Here is a 22,199-nt window from a genome sequence, read left to right on the forward strand (position 1 = left end):
GTCTGTCTGCAGTTTCTCGTGGCATGACAGGCTGTTTGTGAAATGTTTAGTCACTTGTAGTGTGAGTATACCTGTACACTTTCACTCAAAGAAAGAAAGAAAGAGGTTATTTGCTAGTAAACAGAGTTCTTCTGATGTGGAGTCTGAATCTGTGTTTGCCCCTTATCTTTCCTCTCTTCCCTCTACTCTTTGAGGTTTTAAATTGCATCTCTGGGTAAAATGAAAGTGCTGTCTGTCTTGGTCATATGCTGAGTAGGGAGAATTTGAGAGAGGGAAGGCATGAGCCCACCCTGTGCAGATACTACAGAAGGGAAGCAAGTTCTTTGGTCTGTAGTAATAGGGCATGTGTGTGGCATCTCTGCATTCAGAATTCACATTATACCTCATGACAGGATTGCATCTACCTGGTGGTTACAAACAGGCACTGACATGGCTGAAGTGTTTCAGATTGCCGCACCAGCCTTCCAGGGAAAGAGATGCAGTTTTCCGTTGTGATTTTTCTGTAAAATGAAACCAGAAATGTTACGGCTTAATTTTCCCTCTGGTTTAGATTTTTTTCCCCAATGGCTGATTTCTGTTCCAAAATCTTGCTTAAATAGGAACATGTTTAACTGTGCAGCAGAATAAGAATGTCCAAAATTTTCAGACATTCCTTATTTCCTTTTTTAGAGATGCAGGAACATCCCTTCAAGTTATAATGCAATAACTTAATAGCTCTATGTATTGCTATTTTTTTAAACAGTAGCTTAACAAAGTCTCTATACTGTGGCTTAGTCATATGTTAGTATTGCTCTAGGGCCTTGGATTTTGTTTCATTTTGGTTTTCATTTTGTTTTTGTTGTGTAAAAAATAAACCTTACCCTTTTGAGTCTCTTAAAGGTAAATTACTCTAAAGTTGCCTCTTGTTCTTTGTGGACTATAGAAGAAGCCTAGAGAACTAGTTCAGCATAGCCTTATTTTTTCGATAATAAGAGCCAAGTAAGATAAATACTATGCATTGCTCTCAATAGAAATCATGCTGTCACAACACAGACTATAAAACTAGGCATGTACTAATGACAAAGTATTGAATATAAATCAGCAGTTCATCCAAGTTTAGCTGGCCATTCATTTTCATCTGCACATCGTGAACCTTTAATTAAAAGTTCTGTGTTTCTACCTGAAAAGGATTGCTTATTTCTTTGTTGGAGGTGTGGGGGCAAGATGATAAATGATTCTTTCCTCAGTATCTTCTTATTAGGTGACAATGTCTGGTCAGTGTCGTGAGAATCCATGACTGTAGAATAGAATAATTTCAGTTGTAAGGGACCTACAAGGATCATCTAGTCCAGCTACCTGACCAATTCAGGGCTGACCAACAGTTAAAACATGTTATTAAGGGCATTGTCCAAATGCCTCTTAAACACTGACAGGCTTGGGGCACCGACCTCCTCTCTAGGAAGCCTTTTCTAGGGTTTGACCACCCTTGCGGTAAAGAAATGCTTCCTAGTGTCCAGCCTAAACCTCGCCTGGCGCAGGTTTGAACCATTCCCATGTGTCCCATCACTGGATCCCAGAGAGAAGAGCTCAGCACCTCCCTCCCCACGTCCCCTCCTCGGGAAGCTGCAGAGAGCAATGAGGTCGCTCCTCAGCCTCCTTTTCTCCGAACTAGACAAACCCAAAGTCCTCGGCCGCTCCTCACAGGACATGCCTTCCAGCCCTGCCACCAGCTTTCTTGCCCTCCTCTGGACACATTCAAGGACCTGAACATCCTTCTTAAATTGTGGGGCCCAGAACTGCACTCAGTACCAAGGTGACGCCACACTGTATGCAGTTTAACAGGGTTTTAAATTGCTTGTTAGGAAATAAGTGCAAAAAATCGGCTATGACATGAATGAAGTTACTGTGCGAGCGTTAGAAAGATCAAAACCTTAGCAGCACACAGTAATGTACAGTAACGTCTAGCTTCTGAGTGCTGATAGTCATATTTAAGAAAGCTACCGTTGACGTAGAGGAGCTTATCATTCTAAACAGGGTGTGAAGTGAATTTGTAATGCTTAATGAAGGATGATAAAGTGTGACTAAACATCCGATAAAAGATTCCAAAGTTAAAGTCTGTGTGTGGGTTTAATACCCGATTATATAGCACTGCCTAATTTAATGGTACAAACATGCAGATCACGTCTGTCAGGACTGCCAGACGTTGCATCTCTTCTCTGCCAAAGTTGGCTGTGGAATGTCCAGTCAAATGAGCTGAAGTCTAGTACTATGATCAGGGACCCAAGGCTGCTGAATGTTGTTCTGATTGGCATTATCTAGTAGGATTACTTTTTTTGTTGTTTGTTTGTTTATATGTATATAGCCTGCCTCTCCACAGGAAAATGGCTTTATGTCCCATTGTTTCCCCCAAAACAAATCTCTAATTGTCTATAAAAGGATGACTCAACAGTTCAAAAATACCAAAATCTGTTTAAGTGGAACATTATTAACAACTTAAAACTAAGAGTTATGATACAGGTATTTCCTTTTAGTTTTGTTTATTTCTTTACTAATTTTTCTGATATCTGTTTCTGACCCTTTTTTGGTAGTTCATTCTTATGTTTTGCTTAACAGAGATCTCCCTAGTTCCTGTGTACAGAGAATTTAACTGTTTTTTACTTCCATTGACAGTTGCTTGCCTCTGGTATCCCAAGGTCTTTGCATTCAGAAAAGAAACTTTCTTTTACGTGATGTATAAAGTAGCATAAATTAATATTGCTAAGATTCTAATTGTTAGTAGGAAGGAGCATACAAAGAGTAAGAGTCCTCCCTTCCCTTTTCTCTTTATCTGGGACACTGACCAGAGCTATTTAGTGAATTTGTTATCTTGTTTTCCTTTCCCCATCCAGATCAAGATATATACTTTTTTATTTTTATTTGAAGGTTCAGAACGTTATTTGTAGCTGGTGAGCACTGTGATGTGGACACGCTAGAATGGTCAAAAAAGATCTTCAAGGTACCTGTCTTGGACCACTGGTGGCAAACTGGTGAGTGTTGTAAAATAAGGGGAGGAGATATTTTCAGACTTGTTTCCCGAGTCTGCAGGTAGAACTGGTTTCTCTTTCCATGAACATTTAAATAGGCAGGACCAAGTGTGAAAATAAAAATTCAAGCAGGAAGAATGTTGTTTGAAAGTGGTCTGAAAAGTGACTTCAGGATATATTTAAAACACAGCATTTTTAAAAGATATATATATATATATAAGGTATTTTGATGCCTGTATATATTTAAAAAAAAAAGTTTGCATCAGTGTTTTTTCTAGGTGTTTTTCTAGGTATATTTTTATATTGTTTGCATGCGTGACTATTTTGTGACGGAAAATTTGGTATTTAGGGAAGCTGTCAGGTTTAAGTTTTTTGCACATACATTTTGTGTAATTAAAAATAAACAATCTGCAGCACAGAGTAGACTCCTTGGTCTTTAATAATTGTTCTGTATGGATCTCATCCAATTTCTATTGATTATTTTGGAATGTTTCCCATTTATTTCACTGGAAGAGGATTAGATATTTAGACTGCAATGAATGAATTGGAGTACCAATCTATGTGTAACTTTGCAAAAATCCCAGTTGAATTCTGGCTTAAGCCTTGATCAGATGTATCTCCTTATAACTACGGATTAAGATATTTTCAAATTTCACTATTACAAGATCAAATTTGGATTTTGCTTCTTACAGACATTATTGCTATTTAGGCTAAGGAAGTGTATTACAAAAGCTCTCTCCTCCCTGCCATCCTTCGCTTCCTTCCAAGAATACCTCTTCTATTTTCTGTGCGTCATTGTTTTGAGATGCAGATTTTCTCTGGTCTCTCTCTCTCTATGGTGAAAAATGTTTTGATCCCCCCATGATGGGTCAGATAGCAGATATATAAGATTAGAATAAAAAGTGGAAAACTCTTCAGTTCATCTATAATATATGTTACATAATGAAATCATTCAGGAGGTTTAACCCCCCCCAATCTTAGATAAATACTGAGAAAGTTCTGGAAGGTGGTAGGATCATTTTTTTATTTAATCTTGATTTAATCTGCTAATTAATTGATAAATACAAGGGACGAGACTTATATTTTGCTCACTTCTCTATGATCCTAATGTCTGTAGGGGAGAACAGGCCTCTGCTGCAGAATGAGCAATTAACTGAAAAAGGTTAAAAGATCAAATAATGTCTTTGCTTACTGAACTGGCAGTAAGAAATATTACTGTGTGTAATTTTGCATGTTTTTATCTGTCTGTGTCTGTGCACATATATATATAATTGCCTATAGCTTTGACGTATATTTAGTGCAAAAGTTTAATGTTACTGTGTTCATTCAGATGTATCTCAGATATCAATGAGAGATCTTAAGCATGTGGATGTAATTGTACTCATAGTGTGTGGAGGTAAGACTGTGTATAAGAGATTTTTCAAAGACGACCACAAGCCCAGCTCAGGATACAGTATGTTTCTTGATTTTTATATTCATGGCATGCTCTTAAATTAAACTGTAGCAGGACTTAATGAGCTAAGACCATTTCAAATACAGTGTTTGAGAGCATTTAATAATTTGATTAGAGTAAAGATCAATTTTTATGTCCAAGTGATTTCTGTGGAAATGTGTGCTGTTGAATGTAAGTAAGGCATTCGGTCTGAAGGAAAAAATTTACTAAGTTGGAGTTCCTATCAGAGAACTGAATTTCAAGGGCTAAGAAAGAAGGAAGAATCACAGAATCATTGAGGTTGATGGACCTTCTGATGTCATCTAGTTCAAGCCCCCTTCTCAAGCAGGGTCAGAGAGAGAGTTGCCCAGGATCCTGTCCAGTTCTGAATACCTCTATGGATGGGGATTCCCCAACCTCTCTGGGCAGCCTGTGCCAGTGTTTGACCGCCCTCACAGTAAAAACGTTTTTTCTTGTGCTCAGCTAGAATATCTTGTGGTTTAGTTTGTGCCTGTTGCCTCTTGTCTTGTCAGTGGGCACCACTGAGAAGTCTGGCTGCCTCTTTATTCCCTCCCATCCAGTATTTATACACATTGATATCATCTCCCCTGAGCCTTCTCCAGACTGAACAGCCCTAGCACTCTGAGCCTCTCCCCCTATAAAAGATATCCCTTTTCCTGGCTTTTCACTGGATTCTCTCCAGTAGCTACATCTCTTGTACTGGGGAACCCAGAACTGCCCCCTTGACGTGTGGCCCCACCAGTGCTGGGTAGAGGGGAAGGATCATGTCCCTCAGCCTGCTGACAACGTTCTTCCTTTTACAGCCCGGGATGCTATTGGCCTTCTTTGCTGCAAGGACGCATTGCTACCTCGTAGTCATCTTGCTGTCCACCAGGATCCTAAGTTTGTTCTCTGCAGATTCTCCTCTTTCCAGCTGGCTGGTCCCCAGTGTGCAGTGGTGCCTGGGGTTATTCCTCCCCACACTTTGTGCTTCCCTTTGTTGAATTTCATGAGGTTCCTGTTGACCTATTTCTCCAGCCTGTCGAGGTGCCTCTGAATGGCAGCACACCCGTCTGATATATCAGCTGCTCCTCCTAGTTTTATGTCATCTGCAAACTTGCTGAGGGCACAATGTTTCCCATTGTCCAGGTAATTAATGAAGAAATTGAATAGTATTGGCTTCACTATCAACCCCTGGGGTACACCACTAGTGATTTGCCTCCAATGGGACTTTGTGCCACTGGTCACACCCCTCAGGGCCTGGCTGTTCAGACAGTTCTCAGTCTACCTCGCTGTCTGTTTATCTAACCCATACTTTGTCAGTTTATCTGTGAGAGTGCTACAGGAGGCAGTGTCAAAAACCTTACTAAGGTAGAGGTAAACAACATCCACTGCTCTCCCCTCATCCCCAAAGCTAGTCATCTCATTGTAGAAGGCAATCAAGTTGATTAAGCATGATTTCCCCTTTATAAATCCATGCTGGCTACTCCTGATCACCTTCTTGCCCTTTGTGTGTTTGGAAATGCTTTCCAGCAGTAGTTGCTTCATCACCTTCCCAGGGGCTAAGGTGAGGGTGACCAGCCTGTAGTTCCCTGGATCTTCCTTCTTGCCTTTCTTGAAGAGAGGACTGACATTTGTTCTCTTCTAGTCTTCAGGAACTTCTCCCAGTTGCCATGACCTGGTAAGGTAATTGAGAGCGGCATTGCAATGACATCAGTCAGCTCCCTCAGCACTCCTGGGTGCCATTCATAAGGCCCCATGGACTTACCTATGTTCAGTTTATTTAAGTGCTGCCTAACCCGGTCCTCTTCCACCAAGGGTAAGTCTTCCTTCCTCCAGACTTCTGGTCTCAGGGGTCTGGGAATCCTGAAATTCAGTCTTACCAGTAAAGACTGAGGTGAAGAAGGCATTCAGTACCTCAGCCTTTTCTGTGACCTTTGCCACCAGATCCCCTGTCCTGTTCAGCAGCAGGCTCATGTTTTCCCTACTCCTCCTTTTGCTGTTTATGTACTTGTAGAATCTTTTCTTGTTGCCCTTCATGGCCTTTGCCAGATTCTACTTCAGGTGAACCTTGGCTTTCCTAATCCCATCCCTGCAGAATTGGACAGCATCTTTGTACGCCTTCTGGGCCATCTGCCCCTACTTCCATCTCTTGTACACTTCCTTTCTATGTCTGAGTTCAGTGAGGGGCTCCTTGCTCATCCATTCAGGCCTCCTGCCTTTGATTTCCTATTTCTCAGGATGGACTTCTCTTCAGCTTGGAGGAAGTGATCCTTGAATATCAACCAGCTCTCCTGGAACCTTTTTCTCTCTGTATCCTGTGGGATACTTCTAAGCAGATCTCTGAAGAGATTAGAGTCAGCCCTGAAATCCAAGGCTGTGGTCTTGCTTTTGCCTTGCTCCCTCTTTTCAGAATCTTTAACTCCACCATCTCATGGTCACTGCAGCCAAGGCTGCTCTTGACCATTTCTTCCTTGTTTGTATGCATGAGGTCCAGCAGAGCACCTTTCCTTATTGGCTCCTTGATCACCTTTGTCAGGAATTTGTCATCAATGCACTGCATAAATCTGGATTGCTTGTGCCCTGCTGTGTTGTCCTTCAAGAGGATATCAGGGTGGTTAAAGTCCCCCATCAGGATGAAGGCCTGTGAATATGAGACTTCTTCCATTTGTTTGAAGAAGGCTTCATCTACAGGCCTTACCCTGATCGGGAGGTCCTCAGCAGATACTCACTACAAGAGCATGAATGTTGGTCTGCCTGCTGGTCTTCTGGTCTTCGCTCTGAAGTTCTCAACTGGCTCCTGACCTGACCTCTGACAAGGCTGAGCCCCTCTCACATAAAGTGCAACACCCCCTCCTTGCCTCCTAGGTGTAGGAAAAAGTGCTTAATGGAATACGAGCTAATGAACTAGATTTGTATAACTTTTAAAATAGAGAATGGTCAGGTCTGTTAGGTGAGATGAAACAGAAATGCTTCTCCCCACACTGTCCTGTGTTCCTGGACTTCCCTTGAGATTAACATGCTCAACTGCTCAGGGGGAAGAAGTGGGTCCTCCTCCCTCTGAAAGGCTTCGCTTGTCCCAGAGCACAGCAACCAGGGTTGTGGACGAAGGCCGCCTTCCCTTCTGCTGTTCAGTCACCTCTCTTTTAGCAGAATATGAAATGTATCCTATTAACTGTGAAAAAACAAGCAGTTATGTCACGTTTAGCTGTGTCTGTCACTTGGTAAAATAATGTTGAAAGTGGATTTCTGTGCTGGAAAAGCCCTTTCAATCTAATAGTACTGGATTTGAGTATGCTACGTTAAAGCTGTATGTGCTGAATGGGAAATACTTTACAGAGTAGATAACTGGCTGCTTTACTTCATATTAGAAATAGGCAAGGTTAGTGACTGATGACAGAATAGAGGACCCAAAAATTCAGAAATAACAATTTTCTTAACCATCTCTAAAATAAAAAATAACAACTAAAAGCACAGAATAAAAGCCATAACCACTTCTAGCAGGAAGAGGTTGAGACAATTAGCTCTTTTATGTAGAGCTAATAAGTTTTTAAAATGTTTTTTTTTTAATGAAATTCAATTCAAAACCCTAAACTATTGAATTTTATGAATTACCTTTTTTGTAATTTAAATTGCAGCTGAAGTTATAAATTGGTGTTTTGTTATGCCCAAGATTGAAAGCTTCTGACTTACTTCTAGATATGAAAATGCTCTTGACCTTTGATAATCTGGCAAATTTTTACTTATTCCCCAATTTGATATTTGTCTGCATTCTTCCAAAACAAGAGCATTGTAAAACTGTGAGAAATGTTGGCATCTTAATTTTACCTGAAAACTGTAGGTCTTACTTATGCAGTTATGTCTTAGTTGTTGGCTCTTTCAACTGAGACTAAAGTACAAGATGGAGGAGGAGGGCAATCCAGTATCTGGGTAATTAGTGTTTCCTGTATGATGGGCTAATATCCATTTCCATGTTTTTGTATGACGGGGTAATTTCTATTGCCTTGTTTATGACTGAGAAAAGGAGGGAAAAGATCAGTTTTGTAGAGATGAGAAGAGACGGAGTCATTATTTGGAGACAGAAATGAGTATGAGTGAAGGGAAACAAAAGACTGACAAACAAAAGTATTATAAAATAAAAAGGGAGTGCAAACCACTTGCTGCTTCAGGTTCAGTATGGTATCTTCAAAGTTCTTGGCCCCTTTGCCATATATTGAAACTAGAAATAAATGAGTATGGATGAAGAAATGTAGATAGAGTTTTCTTTCATTTTGTCTTTGGAAGATTTATGGAGTATGTGAAATCACTGTGAGTTGAAACAGTACATTGAAACAGAAGAAAGCTTTCATTAGGGGACTTCAGAGCAGCCACACCTGGAAAGTATGATTGATTAAAACTTTGATTTGTGTCAATACACCTTCACCAATAACACTTATTTTAAATGTTAAAATTTGTGTTACAAGTACAGTAAGCACATCTTACAAGCTGTGAAATGTATGCCACAGGATCAATGAGCAGCCAGTAGGATTTGAGGCAGCAAGAACTGATAAGCACTTGCTGTTTTCTTTGGAGACATGGCAGTGGATGAAAGAACGGTGCTTTCAGATCCTTTACTCATCCATACATGGAGAGAGGACAGTCTTGTTTTGGATTTGTGCAGGTGTTTAGTTTTTGCTTATTTATACAAAATGACACTTAGCATTTTAATAGCAATTTTCATTTTCAAAGTAATTGTGCAAACACAAGCAAATTAATTCTTTTAACACACCTATGAAGTAAGTAATGTTATTGCAGTCTTACAGACATTAAATAGAGAAAGACAAGTATCTTGCCCCAAGCTATCCAAGAAGCCATTGCAAACTGAGTTTTAGAAAACAGAGCTTTTCTTGCTCAAAGATAAATTTTCTTGTCATATTTACATACATTTTGTGATATTTTCTCTGAAAGGGAACAGGAATGCACATTTTAGACCTTGATCTGTCTCTCTGTGTAGTTATCTTTTAAGGAAATGATACAGTAGCTCTGTTTCAGTATTACAGGTAGGTATGTTACAGGGCACCTTGCCAAATCTATTTGAAGTAGCCTAAACAGTGTTTGGATTGTATCTTCTGTGTCACATCCTTGGGAGAAGCCTCAATACACAAATAAATGTAAGTTTGGGTTACCTTGGTTTTGGAGCCAGCTTTGAATTCTAGAAGAAAAAAAGGGGTAACAGCCATGAGGTTGTGACGAGCTGTGGAAGCACGAAGGCTCTGAAAGCTTGTTAAAACATTCTCAACCGCTTTCATGTTAGCTATTCAGTATTTTGTGGTAAAAAGAAATAAACCTAAACTCTACCACATCGGTTTTGACATTTAAAAAAAATGTTAAGAAGCCAAATTTCCATTTCTTCACAAGTATAGGTTGTAAAGAGGTTTTTTTTCTCGATATTTTTAAATAAAAACACTTTGAGACTCTGTCTTTGAGGATGTATAAGAAAATTCAGATGAAACAGAACTGAAACGGAAAATTCAGTGATAAAATTTGACATGCATAAAATCTCAGTCAAGAGACATGTTTCCATACAAATTTTTTGGTCGTGTGCTATGGGAATCAGTTACAGAGCATGCAAGTGTAGGAGACTCAAATTGGAGATACCTTCTATGTTCTGAGTGTCAGCTCACTAGCAGGCAGAACTGTGAGAAGATTGTGCATGTTTTCTGTTTTCATGGAAATAAGCTGCCTTATTCAGTAAGGAATGGCTGTCTGCAGCAGGCATTAGGACAAAAATCACATAGTGCTTCCTACATTATCACTGCTGAAAAAGAGGGTTATAGTGTGCGCATGTTGTAATGAGATCTTGGATGCTCTGAGACATAATGTGATAAAATTGACTGGTAGGAATTCCCCAAGTTCTGTAGCACAATTAATTAATATACTCTATCACTTTTAAAATTGTTCTTGTTCATTCTCTGTGTCCTACCTCCAAAACATGCAAATGCTATGTTGTTAATATTTTTTTTTTATTAGAACATACTATTATTATGTAATTCCACATAGGAGTAATGGTTATACAGGTCTTTTATTAGGACTATGCAAACAAAACTGTATCATTGAATTAAATGTAAAAAATGTGAATCATAGTTAAGTGCACTCACTGTAATATATTTCTGTGAAGTACTTCCTACCACAATCGTGTATGGGGAAGAGATTATTAATGTGGTCTCCAAGCAGCATGACGTGGTCCCCAGTCTTCAGTTTCCATTGTGTTGTCTTGGCAACATTGCGCAGAATCTTCTCGTGAGTATCTGGAAGGATGGATTTTGCAACTGAATTCTCTTAGCTAATTTTTCCAGGTTTCCACTACAGAACTGTTCTTTAGGTGAATTACTTTGTCAGTATAGACCTCTATCTCCCCACATTTGACAATTGTACTCCAGATTTTTTTCTTCAGTCATCTTCTGCTTTGCCCCATTCAAAACTGTGCAGATCAGTCCAGTGCATTCCTTAATATGATGCATTCCAGTCCAGTGCATTCCTTTAATATGGTGACATTTTCAGACCAAGAGGCAGCAGGAAAGGTAAACTAAACAAAGGGTGGCTGTTTAATTTGTAGCAAAAGAGTCAATTCTTGGAATTTTTTTTTTTTTGAGTGCCAGAAATTCAGTTCTGGAGTTATAGAGCCCAAGAATACAGAGCTGAGATGAAACAAATTTCTCCCAAAGTCCAGGCTACTGGTTAGGTTATCAGGTGGTGCCTCAGTGTAGGTGCAGTTCATGCTTTTTGAAGATGTGTGTATCCTGTCAAGACTAGGATCATATTTTTTTAGTGGAAGCTCATATCCTGCAGAACAGTTCTACAAAAGTGGGAATTACTCTGCAGTAACTTCTGCAGCTCTGCAGCCCTGAGTTACAGAGTCCTCTGAGCATAATTTTGTGGATAACTGAACTTAAAACAAGTATTCATGTAGAGGAAGAGGAGAAAAGTGGTCATTTATTCTGTCTCTACCTGGGGGCTTGCATTCTGTCCTTTAAGGGTATGAACATAAAGATTGTTTCAGCCATTGTTTGCTGCTTAGTAATCAGACTTGTGCAGATGTGGACTGCGTGTCATTAGTTACAGTAGCTCGTCATTCCTTCAGTGTCATGTTAGGACACCCAGTTCAAACAGGTTTTTGGTTGTCCATCTTGGAGGAGAGAGAGGAGGACATTTTTTTAGGGGCCACGGGCATTGCCAAGGCAGAGACTGACCTTTTGGTAGTGTGTGGCTGTCTCATTCTGTACAGTGGCCTTTACCATGAGCTTCAGAGAAAGGAAAAAAGAACAGAACTTTAATGTATTTTTTATTTGTCTGTTTGGTCAACCTGTGTCAAAATCAAGGAGCTCTTTCCTAACTCCTCCTGATGATTGGCTTTTCTTGAGGTTGGAGCATTGTTAGTTCTTGCAATTTTTATCTTATGATAATTTAACATAACTGAAAGGAGTGACATGGATTTAAATTAGGAATTGACAGTCTTGTGCTTCTAATGAGCCAAGTAATTGGGGCTAAATAGCTTTGGGAGAGCCAACCAGCCTCTTAAATCTGTGAAGAGCAGTTGTCCCTCTCTGTCCCAGTATTCCAGTCATGTTACCACTCAGATGTGGAAGAAGGCGGGGGGGGAACCTGCCCCTCCTCAGCATGGGACATGGGAGCCCTGTCTGTGCCTACATCCCAGGAGCGTGCTGTAATTGCAGAGACAAAATTTCCTCAGCCTCACTCTCCTTCCACCCCACCTTATTTTTTGTTGAAGGGGTTTTGTTATGATATGAACTATATTGGCAGTCACATAGAGCATTAGAATTACAGAAGTATCTTAAATGAGCCTTTATTTGTAAAGGTGGAAAAATTGCTTACTTGTGAAAACATTACCTTGGACCATCCTGTTTCCAGGCAGGTAGAGAAGAGAGTTAAGCGATGAAGACTGCCAGTGCTCAGAACCGGGCATTTTATTGGTATAATCCTTGTTAATCTATGGTAAAATATTGAATCTCTGTTCATGCTAACACAGTTTAGCATCTCCCCCATATATGATTCGTGACATGCCTTAGTAAAATGGCTGATGTTGCTTCCCTGATTGTGTTGCCTTCTGTAGTGTTTCAGTCTTACAGTCATCTATACTCACCTTTCCAGTCTTGAATTTTCATGAGTTTTCTCTGTGGAATCCATATGACAAGCATTCTCCTTCAGAAATTTAGGCTGTATTTGCTTAGCTAGGAAGTATTTTTTACAGAAATGTCTTGTTTATTACTATGTACTGCTTATGTGTGTGTTGGACATGAAAGAATGTATGTCTGGATTATATACATGTTCTCCAAGGTGTTTTTACTTTGAATGAATCATTACAGCTGCATAGGTTTATTGTGGTCTTCAGTGCTGTTCACTGTCTCCCTCATTTCATGAAGTGTGTTTTCTCCTCCCAAAATGTTCCTCTTTTGAGGGTTATTTCAGATGTGCATTTCACATGGCATTCAGTTCTCCCATGCATTTTGGGAAATGCACCATGTTGCAAAGATGATACTGCATCAGAGGTGTTGTGGCTTGACAAAAAGATGGATCCCTTTTGCTTTTATTTATGGAATTGATTACAGTTTGGGCATGGTTAAGTCAGTAAGCACACTAGGTCCTTCTGGTAAAAAAAAGGATGCACCTCTGTTCTTTTCTCCTTCTTGGGAAGGTTCTCTTTGCCTCCTGGCTATACTCTTTTCTTCCCACTGGTCAGCACCTCTTGTCTTGATACAAATTCAGTATCAGCTGTGCCATTACCACTCTGTCTCATTTGCACTGACATTTTCTAACTTAGAATTGATAGAAAGTGTGTATTAAGCTTCTCTGTTCCCATTTGACTTCAGTTTCTCAGTGCTTATTAATCTTAATCTTTTCTGATTGTCTTTCCACATGCAGCCAGGGACATGCATTAATATGAATGAAGTATTATAAATGTTTTCCTCCTTTTTAGAATTTCACTGATGTGGTTTAGATGACTGAAAAAAAAAACCCAAAAAACTGTAAAGCAGCCTGAAGCTACGCAGCTTAGCCATGAACAATGTTTAGTATGCACTGAATAGGCAAATGAAGAAGAGGGGACACTTTTAGGAGTGGATATGCTAAATAAGAATAATGCAGTCTCATCTACCTGAAGTAGCCAAGCTGTGACAGCACCTCCAGTATGTATATGTGTGAAGATGTTACAGGTTGCTGATCTCATTCTTGTCACATGGCAACTGCTTTTTCTGTTGCTCAGAGAATAAAGTCCTTATTAGTGTAGAGTAGATGAATTTCCTGATGATTTAAGAACAGGAAAGCTAGTAGTAAGCTGCATGGATCTAGTGCATGGAAGGAACGGTCCTTTGCAGGATCTAAGGCTGCCCAGTGAAGGTAGAAAGAGAAAGAACAGGAGTTTCTAAGATGTTAGACTCTGATACAGGAAAAAATATTGAAATTGCATAGTAGTAATTTTATCTGTCTTTTCCATCTTGGCAGTATTACTATGCATACAATATATTAAGATTCCCCAGAATGATTAAACAGTAAACGGTTAGCACTGAGATGTGTAATTACTTTTTATAATTTCCATTTATCTCTTAGCATTTCTTCCTGTATCAGTTATGATGTTACAGTACAAGGAAAATAAAAATGTGAAATTCAGCTTTAGTCTGAAAATATATTATAATTCAGTGCATTGCCCAACTTAACGCATCTTTAAACATGCCATCTGACATCTTCAAAATATGACCAAAAAGCTTTCTATTCTCCTCTGATTATCTTGGCTGTCATTTTGCTATAGGCAACTTACAAGATGTATATTATAAATTACCGTTTGGAGGCAAAAGGGCCTGATGTACTTACAAAATTAATGTATAAACTTCTGGTGCTTTATGACTAGCTTGCCGGTTCATGGTAACTGAACTTATTTCCTTCTTTGGTTGTAATACTTGTCATGGCCCACCAACCTTTAACTAAGCTCGTTAGAGCTTCTTTACATTACATTTTGTACATTTATTCTGGAGATTTTATTTGGATGTGCTTTGAAATCTTCAGAGGCCTTATGTATATGTATGATAGCACAAACAGCACAGTTTGTAAATATGGTCTGTGTTTGGATAGGACTGTGAAGGCAAGCCTTGAGGGAATTTTAATGGTTTTGGGGGTTTATTTTGTTTTCAAATGAGTGGATTGAATATAGCAATGGAACGGTTATACAAGAAGTATTTGGCCTTCACAAGTGTAATATGTATTCATGGTAATAGAAGCATTATGACTACAAGTGCTTTGAAGCATTTAGAAAATATTAAAGAATTGCTGATTTCTCTTCTGATGTTAAATTCTAAGAATACACATGGAAACTCCGCTACTTTCAGAAAATATAGTCCTTTATAAACAAAATGGATTTTATTTTGAGAAACAGGCTTCAGATTTTCAAATACCTTTAGCTTATTTTGTGATTTTTTTTTTTCCTGTGCTTCTGTACATTCACAAGAAATGAGGGAAACACTCTGCTTCTGGCTAGCTGTACACAGCTGTTGTTATACATGTATTAATATGGCTCCACAGCCAGGTTAATACTAACATCATAATTCCTAGATTGTGCAAACAAGCTTGAAACTGTCATTCTCAGTGCTGTATATGTGCATAATAATATGGGAATGCTTGCCCATTTATTTAAATGTGAATATACTTCAATTAGTGCAGCACTGAATCTAATGCAGTATTTCCTTTTAACGATTGGAAATAGCGTCCCAGCTGAGGTGGGAGGCATTCATCAATATCACTGCAGGATAGGATCTGATATAAAGTTAAACTAATAGAGTAACTACACAGATGAGCTTTCAGAAAGCTATTTGTCACTGAAACTTGGTTTCAGAAAAATGGCCTTGCTTATGAAAGCACTTAAATGTGTACCTGTGTTGCATTTGACATTAAAATGTAAAGTGATATCCTAAACTGTGAATTAAGACTAAATGGACAAATTGATTGTGGGGGAGGAAATACTTGTGATATTATTCCTGTTTTAAATGAAACATACTGAGATAAATAGCTCAGCAGTGGCAGTGTGTAACTGGGTGTGTGATTTGTGAACGGTCTAAGCTTATGTCAGTGCAAACCACCAGTGAAAGAGCGAGTGGAGCTTCCCTCCTTCAGCTCTGGCACTGCCTTTGTACCCGTCCTACCATGCGTGTGGCCACATGGCAAGCAGAATCAGAGCACTGATTTAGGCAAAAACTAACCTGGCTGAAAGAAAGAATAATATGTTTTGTTGTTTTTTTTTTTTAAACCTGAATCAGTTCAATCCAATTCCATGTAAAAATGGAGGAAAAAGGAAGATGGGAATATACAGCCAAGGCGTAGAAGGATAATGAGACCACACTTTTTTTTTTATCTTCACTGATGTGCATTTAACTTAGCTCAAGTCAACTGTGCAGTGTCCAGTTGTGCATTTTAATTACAAAATCATCCTTCTTCATATAATGGATAATGAAAATGAATATGACTGTCACATTATTGTCCCTTTTAGCTACTGTCTGTGCTGTCTTTCAGACAATAACCACTTTCTGTGGTGTCTGTAGTGTATGGCCCTGTTAATTGAGCACCCTTGGTGCTACCGTACAATAAAGAATATAGAGAATAAGGAGAACTTCAAGTGGAAGTGAATACTGAACAGCAAGTAGTCATAACCAGAGAAAAAGCAAATTTTTGTGCAATGCACTGGTCCTATTGTACAAATACAGCTGTACTCGAGAGTCTGTTTAATTAACAGATCCTTCTGGTTTCCTTAGTCACCCTTTAAAAAATGAATTGCTTCTCCTTTTTATATCTCTTTTCCATGTTTTCTGAGTGAAGTTTCTACATTACAGTTTCAGAGTAGAGAAAATTAAGCAGTTAAGCAGAGGTTTTTTAAGGCTCTGTATACAATTTAACCAAGTGAGACGGGGCAAATTTAATTTCACTTGAATGTGAAGAATAGGAGAAAAACACTGTTGTTTTTCCATGAGGCTTACAGTTAACTTGTAGAGGTTTTACACTGTTTTGTAGAGTACTAGTGGGGTCAATGAACATGTTTTGCAGCCATCCCACCTCAAGGTAGCAAATTGTTCTGATCTTCTGCCAAATGAATGTAATCTAAATTGTAAGCAGCCTGATGGACAAGGTCATGCTGTCATGCTTTAGATGTGATAGTCTCTCTAAATAATATTTGAGGAAGAAAGTCTTAACTGAAATTCTTTCCAGTTGGTTTACTGCATATTCTTTACCCTAGCCTTACTGAAGTTTGTAAGGAGTTGAAAAACTCCTTGTAAGACAAGTATGAAAATCTTTATTACAAATCACTCAACTTGCATACCCCACCTAAAATTTGATACTTCTTGGGGGTTTCACTAGGATAGACCCCTGCTACTCACTTACCATATTTTGGCATTCTGTATGCACCTGGTGTTTATTGTGTTGATGCTGCATGTGCTTAATTCACAGGGGGAATAGGTTAAGAATGCAGTCAGATGGAGGAAAAATAAATAATTACCATCACTGTTCAAGAATTTTTCTGCTGCATCTGTCATACTCCTCAGAAATAAGGGGTGAAATGAAATGCCAAATGATGCGTGAAAGAGTTTTTGAAGTTTCACTATTAGGCAGCAAAGCCTTTCACAGTTTAGGATGACAGATTGTCTTTAATCTAACCTAATTGTACATAATGTGTGAATTGGATTTAATTTCAGACTTGCTTTCTGGCAGTTGGTAAAACTGAATCAGGGAATCCTTAAGAATTTAGAGTTCTCCAGATTTTTCAGTCATTTTGTCTCCTTGTGGCTCCTCTCACTTTTCTGTTATAATTTGCTGCAGTACCCTGCTAAATATATTAGAAGATGAGAATTTCAGTAAATATAAGCTCTGTCATTAAATTTTACTTCATTTGATGACAGGCTTAAGCAAAATGAAGAAGAAATTAGTAAAATGGATGGGGAAGCTCATGATATAATTATCATAGATCTGAACAGTAATTTTCACTAGCCTTTACCCTTAGAAGGTGGTAAAAATCATGGCATATCAACATATACTAACAATGTGGGTGCAGCTATACTGTGGACTTTTGTGGCAGTCTGCAAGCTGACAGCCCAGCATCACCCATCACATTGCGTTGGGATTATCCAACCTGTTCTCCTCTGCTCTTTAGTGTCCTGGGTTAATAGTGGCCAGGTGTCATCTCCTTGTTTTAGTGTTGATGGACAATTAGCATCAGACTGTTTGTAGTTAAATACTCAGCACTAGCCAGGTGTAGTTGGTCTTTCTACACATTAATACTTCATCATGTCTCATGCACCAACCTGGAGCTGAGCAGAGAACATAGATCTCTTCCAGGGAAGAGATGAAGAAAACTTCACGGCAGAATTATACAGTGGACATTTTTGAGTCCTTGCTGAAGTCATGGCTGAGCTGTACTGTACAATTATGTGAAACTATCTTCCAACACCAGTAGCATAAGACTAAAGTGGTGCTTGAGCTACTAGCCTGCAGCATGGCTATCTAGACAAAATTTGTCAGGGTTAACAGTGCTAAATTACAAGTTGTGAGTGAGGCCACCTACTGCTAGTGCAGTCAGAGACTTAGAAACTTGCTTGGGTTTTAGCGATGAAGAACTGACTGGGAAACTGGCTTCCTTGCTCTGCACAGTCATATGCTGTATGAATATTTGATGATCTGGCCCCTGAATCTTCAGGACACTCCCAGTACATATTATTTCTGTGATGTGTTAGATTTGGTTTTATTATAAGGAAGCAGTATGGTATGCTGTGATGCAGATTTTGAGTGCTATAATTCATCTGGTACTGTGGTTTTTTTTGTTCCTGGATGCCCAGTAGTTGTTGCCATACTAGAAAACATGTTGCTGTTACTTTATTGAAGTTTTTATTCCACCCTTTCTGGCATAATTAAATAACCACTGTGTGGAGGGAGCATGTGTAGGGAGTCTCTTCAGAGCTTCATTCTTGCTATGTGGATGGATTTGTAATCAGTTGCTGCCTAAGCTTTCTCCCTTCCATAGACCCTCTTCTCCATTTTGTCAGTGCTGTCTTGTGCTGTAGTAATGCCTTTAATTCCCCTCAACCAAAATGACAGCTTTGCCAGGAAAATGGCTCAAAACAGCACTGCCACGGTGAGAATTTAGTGTATTATATTTATTGCATTCATTATTGTGTTAACATAGAAAATTGCTCTTTTTTCTAGTGCTACATAACAACTTCCCACCTCTTTAGTATGCTTTGTGTCTATCCATTGCATCCTAAGAAATTCAAAGCAGACAGCCTTACATTACTCACTTAGTGCAGCCCAAACTCAAATATTAATGTCAGAATGCAGCGTATTTTCCCTAAGTACTTCCTACCAGAAAATAGAGTATTTCAGCAGTGTGACAGTCTATTATGTTGAGGAACATGAGACACTGTCTAGAAATTATAATGTATCAGGAATGTAAGTGGTACAGGGCATCTTTAAAGTCGTGAGTTATTTCAAAACTGTTTATTTTGATTGAACTTGACTGTTGACTGTGAATGAGCAAGGCAATTTTGAGCACAGAACTTACTAGCTGTTGCTCTGCATCTTTTGGCAGAGCACAGCTTCTGCAAGTCAGGCAGACGGGTAGGTGGAAGCTTCCTGATGAATAAAGTCAGGCGTAGCCTTACAGACTCTCCTTGCTACTCAGAAGAGTGCACTTTTTCCTTCTGCATCAGCAGCACCTTCTCTGGCATAAGAATTGCTTCCAGAGGTGCAAATGCAACAAAAATGCCTGTATTGGACTATTTATTAACTGTCCAATATAGCTCAATAATATTGAAATATGGCTAAAATAATGTCTTTCACTTGCATGTAGAGTGGGACAAAACAAAGAAGGCCACATCTTTGAATTTCGAGGGCTATTTCTTTACATCAGTCCTTCTCCTGAAAGTAAAAGTGTAAGGAGGGGCTTGGGACACTTTAACAGCTATGATTTTAAGATGATCTCTCACTAACTCTCTCTTCCAAGTCTCAGTGAGATGTTTTTCACTATTCTCAGAGGTATATGTATTCATTCCATTATAACTCAGAGCAGATGTTGAAAGTAGTTGCCAGACTAGTTGTGAAACATTGCTCTTCGGGTGTAAAACATTGCTCTTCTAAATAGCTGTTTCATTGTCACGTTATAAGGTGTAATGCAAAAAGGAAGTTGGTTTTATGATCCAGTTGTCCCTGAAAAGCCTTACACAGCTGGAGGGCGAGCTAACTGGCTAGCGTAGTGAGTGGAAGGTTAGTGCCTAAACATTTGCAGAAGGGACTGACTGGAAGACAGATCTACTGTTCTGTTCCTTACCTTAAAAATATGCAAGTCCCTAAAGACTTCAGCATTGGGAATCTTTTGAGATGCTGTGTATTCATTTCAGAGAATCTGCAACGATAAACAAGTGAGGGTCAGGTAAGGGATGTGTGTTTGTGGATTCAGAAACCTGATGTAAGGTGTAGGTGGAATACAATGTTCATTTGACAAGCTTTATCCTTCTTCAAACTGTTGCTGTTTTAACTTTCAGACCTGTGTCTTGTGACCTGCCTATAGGTCCTGACTTGAATTGTAAAGCAACCAACCTTAATTCAAACCAAAGACTCTTAAGCAACTTTACTTACTGGAAATATATAAAAGGGCCACACAGTACTTGTATTACACATAATTGGTAAGGAAAATTTCTCATCAGTACTTATTTTTCTGTGTTCTTCTGGTCAGTGATGACTTCTTGTCAGCAGGATTTTTTAATTGAATTCCACTTCCAAGTCAGACTGTTTTTTTCTTTGATAAAAAATGCTGTCCTAGAAAGGGGTTGCTGTTTTCTGATAGGTTTGGGAAATTGATATTTCAATCCAGCATCTTGTTTGGAAGATATGCATTAATTTCCCAAGAAATGTACAGCACAAAGATTCATGCTATCATTTGACAGTACTCCTTTGTGCTTCTACATTGTAAGGGAATCTTTAGCATTCAGGAACTGTTAATCTAACACAAAGAGCAGATGCTTTTGGGATTCCCTGTCTGAATTAATATCTGGTCTAAGCACCAAACCCCCATTTTTTTTCATGTATTTAAAAAGTCTTACTGTCCCATGGGAACTGAATGTACAGCTTAGAGATTAGAGCACTGGATAAATATGAAAATGATATATCCACTGGTAACTGAAAAGACAACAGAAGAAAAAGCAGCAATTCTAAAGACCTATTTGCAAAGTTTTAGAACTTGTGATTCTTGTTTAGAATAAGTGGACTTTCACTCAGTTTTATTTGCTGTTGGCTGAAAAGCAGGGATAAATACAGACTAATTAGTATGATGAAGTTTCCTTTCCAGTTTATATTGTTTTCATTAGCAATGTATCAGAGAGTCAAGCAAATCCAAACGAATTTTCAGAAATTTCAGATTCTCCCTCTTCCCTCAGGGTTTTTTGATTGAGAGCTCTTGATTAGAAATGTTTGTCAATTCCCAGTTCATGCAAATCTTACTGGTACATCAGGTTAACACTGATGCTGTGTTCCCTACCTCTCGGTAGCAAACCCAGTTACTATGTTTGGGCGATAGGAGAATACCCTTCTTACCTGATCTGTTACAGCATGGTTTTTAGCTCTTGCCATGCAATACGTAAAGCAAGATATAATTCCGTGATGCTACTTCTTTTCTTCCTAACACAGTCAGAAAAGAAACTGTCCCTTCCACTGTCTTTTCCAATTCACTGTTCTCTAAGAAAAATACCATTTTTCATTCTGTTCTGAGGAAAAGAGGAAGAAAGTCTTCAGTGTAGGTACTGTGCAGAAAATGAGGCTCCTGAACTGTTGAATAAATTGTGGGTTTCTCTTCCTGCAACTTTCAGTGTGATCATGGATGGAGTATGTTAGATCATTTTGATATTGTGTCACCACAGTAATTGTAGCTCGGGTGTTCTACTTGTTGGAAGAAAAGATCAGGATTCACGATTATGTGGGGAATGTGCATTATGTAGAAGAGGGAACAGGGAAAGTTGGGGAAACAGCTAAGCAAAATTTTTAGCCTGTCTGTATTAGCATTGAGGGTTGATAATTCTCATTCTGTGTCCCACAGCTGGAGTTAGGCCCTAGCTTAACTATGCTATGTTAATGCTAATTTTCAGCGGCTTACTAACACCTAACATAAACCCATCACAAGTTTCTGTGATTTTGTTCTTGTTCTTGCTTCTTTTACCACTTGAGTAGTCATTTAACAACTTCTGAGGTGGCAGTTGAATGCTAAGGAAGCTGAGAAAATTCACAGCAAAAACAACTGTAATTTCCTAATGCAAGAGAACTAAAAATAGTTTTGACCGTACTGATCAAATATAAATACAGAGTTGAAGACAAACCTGCTTTGTTGTGCTGACACTTGACTATGAATCCCAGCCCAAGTGACCTGAGACTCGGGACATCTCCAGAATGCCATCTCCAGAATAAGGCCATGTTTTTAAAGTAATAGTCTCATACTGTGTTTCTACTAATATTTACAACCACCTACACTTTGTTCTATGTGGCTCAGAGTTACAACAGCATTTAAAAGTAACTTCTATGGATTTTTTTCTTAGAGGGAAAGAGAGAAGAGCAACTTGTCTTTTTTTCCAAACTTAGGCTCTGTGTTATATGACTTGATAGTTTTTATTCTTCTTCTACAATAACAACTCTTGTAGTATAAAAATGTTATGTGAAATTGAGCTTGCTTAAGAGAAAGAGGAAAGTGAAATGGG

The 22,199-nt window shown here is 38.9% G+C and overlaps 1 protein-coding gene across 1 annotated transcript in view; it reads left to right on the plus strand.

Annotated features, from left to right (window-relative positions):
- The window catches only part of ACSS3 (acyl-CoA synthetase short-chain family member 3), a gene marked incomplete at its 5' end in the record, with an annotated part of 89,887 nt that overhangs the window by 45,710 nt on the left and 21,978 nt on the right, over positions 1 to 22,199 (plus strand). Inside the window, one exon of the mRNA XM_010561971.1 lies at positions 2,902 to 3,005. Coding sequence (XP_010560273.1) covers positions 2,902 to 3,005 — 104 coding nt within the window. The remainder of the gene's footprint in view (positions 1 to 2,901; positions 3,006 to 22,199) is intronic.

The sequence above is a fragment of the Haliaeetus leucocephalus genome, unplaced genomic scaffold, assembly GCF_000737465.1.
Source record: "Haliaeetus leucocephalus isolate CR32 unplaced genomic scaffold, Haliaeetus_leucocephalus-4.0 Scaffold151, whole genome shotgun sequence".
In the NCBI taxonomy this organism is placed as follows: Eukaryota; Metazoa; Chordata; class Aves; order Accipitriformes; family Accipitridae; genus Haliaeetus; species Haliaeetus leucocephalus.